At 47.2% G+C, this 2,834-nt stretch overlaps 1 protein-coding gene across 1 annotated transcript; it reads left to right on the top strand.

Annotated features, from left to right (window-relative positions):
* The first annotated feature begins 1,308 nt into the window (after positions 1–1,308).
* On the top strand, positions 1,309–2,596 carry LOC124375031. Its single transcript, XM_046833160.1, is given in 2 exon segments — positions 1,309–2,411; positions 2,413–2,596. Coding segments are annotated over 2 exon segments (1,245 nt in total). The 5' UTR covers positions 1,309–1,343; the 3' UTR covers positions 2,590–2,596.
* Positions 2,597–2,834: the final 238 nt, after the last annotated feature.

Below are 2,834 nucleotides of genomic sequence, written 5' to 3'. Positions count from 1 at the left end.
CTTTGCCAATTTTGGGACTCAAGTCGGGCGGAGACGTTGTGACTGATCCCCGGGATGTTGCCGACCTATTGGCCTCCTCCATATCGGAGGTTTCAAAAAGTTCGTCTTACTGTCCTGAGTTTTGAGATATAAGCTATATTCTGAACAAACAGACATACTACTCAACAATCCAAATCCAATGTCCCTTAAATATAAGTTTTTCGATGCAGGAGTTGGACTCCGCACTGTCATGTACTTCCAACTCTGCTCCTGGTCCGGATGACGTGCACTATGCCATGCTTAGACATTTACCCTCAGAGGGTAAGGGGGCCCTCTTAGCGCTCTACAATAGAGTGTTTGAGGAACAAACTTTCCCGCTAGCTTGGCGTAAATCCCACGTCATCCCCTTATACAAACCGGGACAGGACAAACTATCTCCGTCTAGCTACCGGCCCATCTCGCTTACCAGCTGCCTTTCTAAGGTGTTGGAGCGGATGGTAAACCGTAGACTAATCTGGTTCCTCGAAAAGAACAATCTCCTTCGAGAGAACAATGCGGCTTTCGCCAAGGACGATCGACGTTGGACCTCATGGTTTCCCTTGAGACAACCATACGTGACGCATTCCTTGAGCGAAAGCAAGTAGTCGCTGTCTTTTTTGATCTGGAAAAGGCATATGACACAGCGTGGCGGAGAGGCATCATTAACACTTTCCAGGCATGGGGAGTGAGTGGTAATATGCTGGCTTTCATTCAGGGGTTCATGTCTGACCGTACATTTCAGGTTAGACTAGGGGACAAACCTATCAAGCACAAGCAATCTGGAGAACGGGGGTACCACAGGGAAGCGTTTTGAGCTGCACGTTATTCGCCGTCGCCATAAACGGCATAACGGCTTGTGTCCGCCGTCCTGTGCGCTGTTCTTTGTTTGTGGACGACTTTGCCGTTTACGTCCCTGCAAGAAGACTTGCTACGGCGGAGCGTTCCTGCAGCTAACCATAAGGCGACTGGAGGAATGGAGTAGGCGGACGGGATTTTCGTTCTCTACTTCCAAAACCCAATGTATAACGTTCTCCAGACTAAGAAACTATTTAGAACCGACACTTACCTTGAACGATCCCGAATAACATCAAGTCGGAATGTGAGATTCTTGGGTCTTACATTTGATTCCCGACTTACATGGATCCTCACTTAAAATCTCTCAAGGCAAAATGTTTACAAAGGCTAAATATGCTTCGAGTTCTTACTGGGACCAAGTGGGGCGCGGACAGGACATGTATGCTGCGTTTCTACAAAGCTTTTGTCCGTTCGTGCCTTGACTATGTCGTTCTCAGGTTTATTCTTCTGCCCGGCCAAGCGCGTTAGGAATGCTTGACTCGATTCACCACTCTGCGATCAGGTTGGCTACTGGAGCTTTTCGTTCAAGCCCTACACCTAGCTTATTAGCGGAGGCTAGTGAACCAATGCTGGATATGAGACGCAAGCAACTTGTCATAAATTATTTTTACTTCCTTAAAGCCAAGCCCGAAAATCCGGCATATGAACACGTATTTGAAAGTGACTTGCTCGAAGTCTATGCCAATCGCCCTAACATCTCAGCTCCCCTTGGAGTAAGGGCTAAAGTGCTCCTCTCGGACCTTGGTATCGAGGAGTACCAAGTAAGTCAATGCTACCAGAGTGATATTCCTCCCTGGTTAGTATTAAGTCCCGAAGTTGTCCTGTCACTTCACAAGTACAAGAAAGGAAGCACTTCTAATTTAGTGTTCACGCAGGCTTTCCGGGAACTCTTGAGTGCTCGGGCACCTTGCGACATAATTTACACTGATGGATCTAAGTCTGAGGATGGCACCGGATGTGCGTTCATAACGGCGAGTCGTGAGTATAGATTCTGTCTGCCCTCTGTAGCGTCAGTCTACACGGCAGAACTGACCGCTATTTTTAAAGCATTGAACATCGTCTGCCCCAGGACCAGAAGGCTGGTCATCTGCTCCGACTCGCTTAGTAGTCTGCAAGCAATCAAGGACATGTATCCAAAACATGTCCTTGTGCGCGACATCCGATGTGCCATTCACAGACTTCAAGTCCAAAATATACAGGTTGTTCTGGCGTGGGTGCCCGGTCACGCGGGAGTTCCCGGAAATGAGCTTGCCGACAGGGCTGCTGGGAGTGCTCATGAGCTTCCTCCTTTTACTGCTATGGTGGCAGGGTCAGACCTAAAGCCAATGGTGAAGGAGAAGTTAAGACGAGTTTGGGGTGACTCTTGGTCTCGGACGGTGTGCAACAAACTGAGAGCCATAAAACACACAGTAGCTCCCTGGGGGACAGCCATCCGCGAGAACCGCAGAGAGGAAGTAGTGTTGTGTCGGTTGCGAATCGGTCACACGCTGCTGACTCACGGGTACCTCATGAGCCGCGGGGATCCCCCGGAGTGTGCGTTTTTGTGGAGTGGCTCTGAGTGTCGAGCATATTTTGGTCGAATGCCGTGATTATACAATGCAGAGACGATCTTGTCAGCTCCCAGCAAGTCTATTCGATCTGTTGGGGGATGATGAGTCAGTCATTGTAAAACTTTTTGAATTCTTAAGAAGAACGAGTCTTATCTCAAAGATTTGATCTGAGCGAGTACTGTTAAGTTATATACTTTGTCCTTCTATTTATTTGTTATTGTTATTTGTTATTAGTGAGGGTGGGTCCCTTTACAACCTTACCTTCACTAACTTACCTGGTTTTAGCATTAGATTGTTGTTATATTGTTATATTTATATTGTTATTATTTATCTGACATATTTTAATTATTGGACCCCTTTACAGCCTCTCGGCTATTTTTGTTATTTAGTATTAGTCCTCTGTTCACTGCT

Source organism: Homalodisca vitripennis, unplaced genomic scaffold (genome assembly GCF_021130785.1).
Source record: "Homalodisca vitripennis isolate AUS2020 unplaced genomic scaffold, UT_GWSS_2.1 ScUCBcl_12605;HRSCAF=22398, whole genome shotgun sequence".
NCBI lineage: Eukaryota > Metazoa > Arthropoda > Insecta > Hemiptera > Cicadellidae > Homalodisca > Homalodisca vitripennis.
Note: the sequence above shows the minus strand (reverse complement) of the source record. Positions and strands in the feature narration are given on the sequence as shown.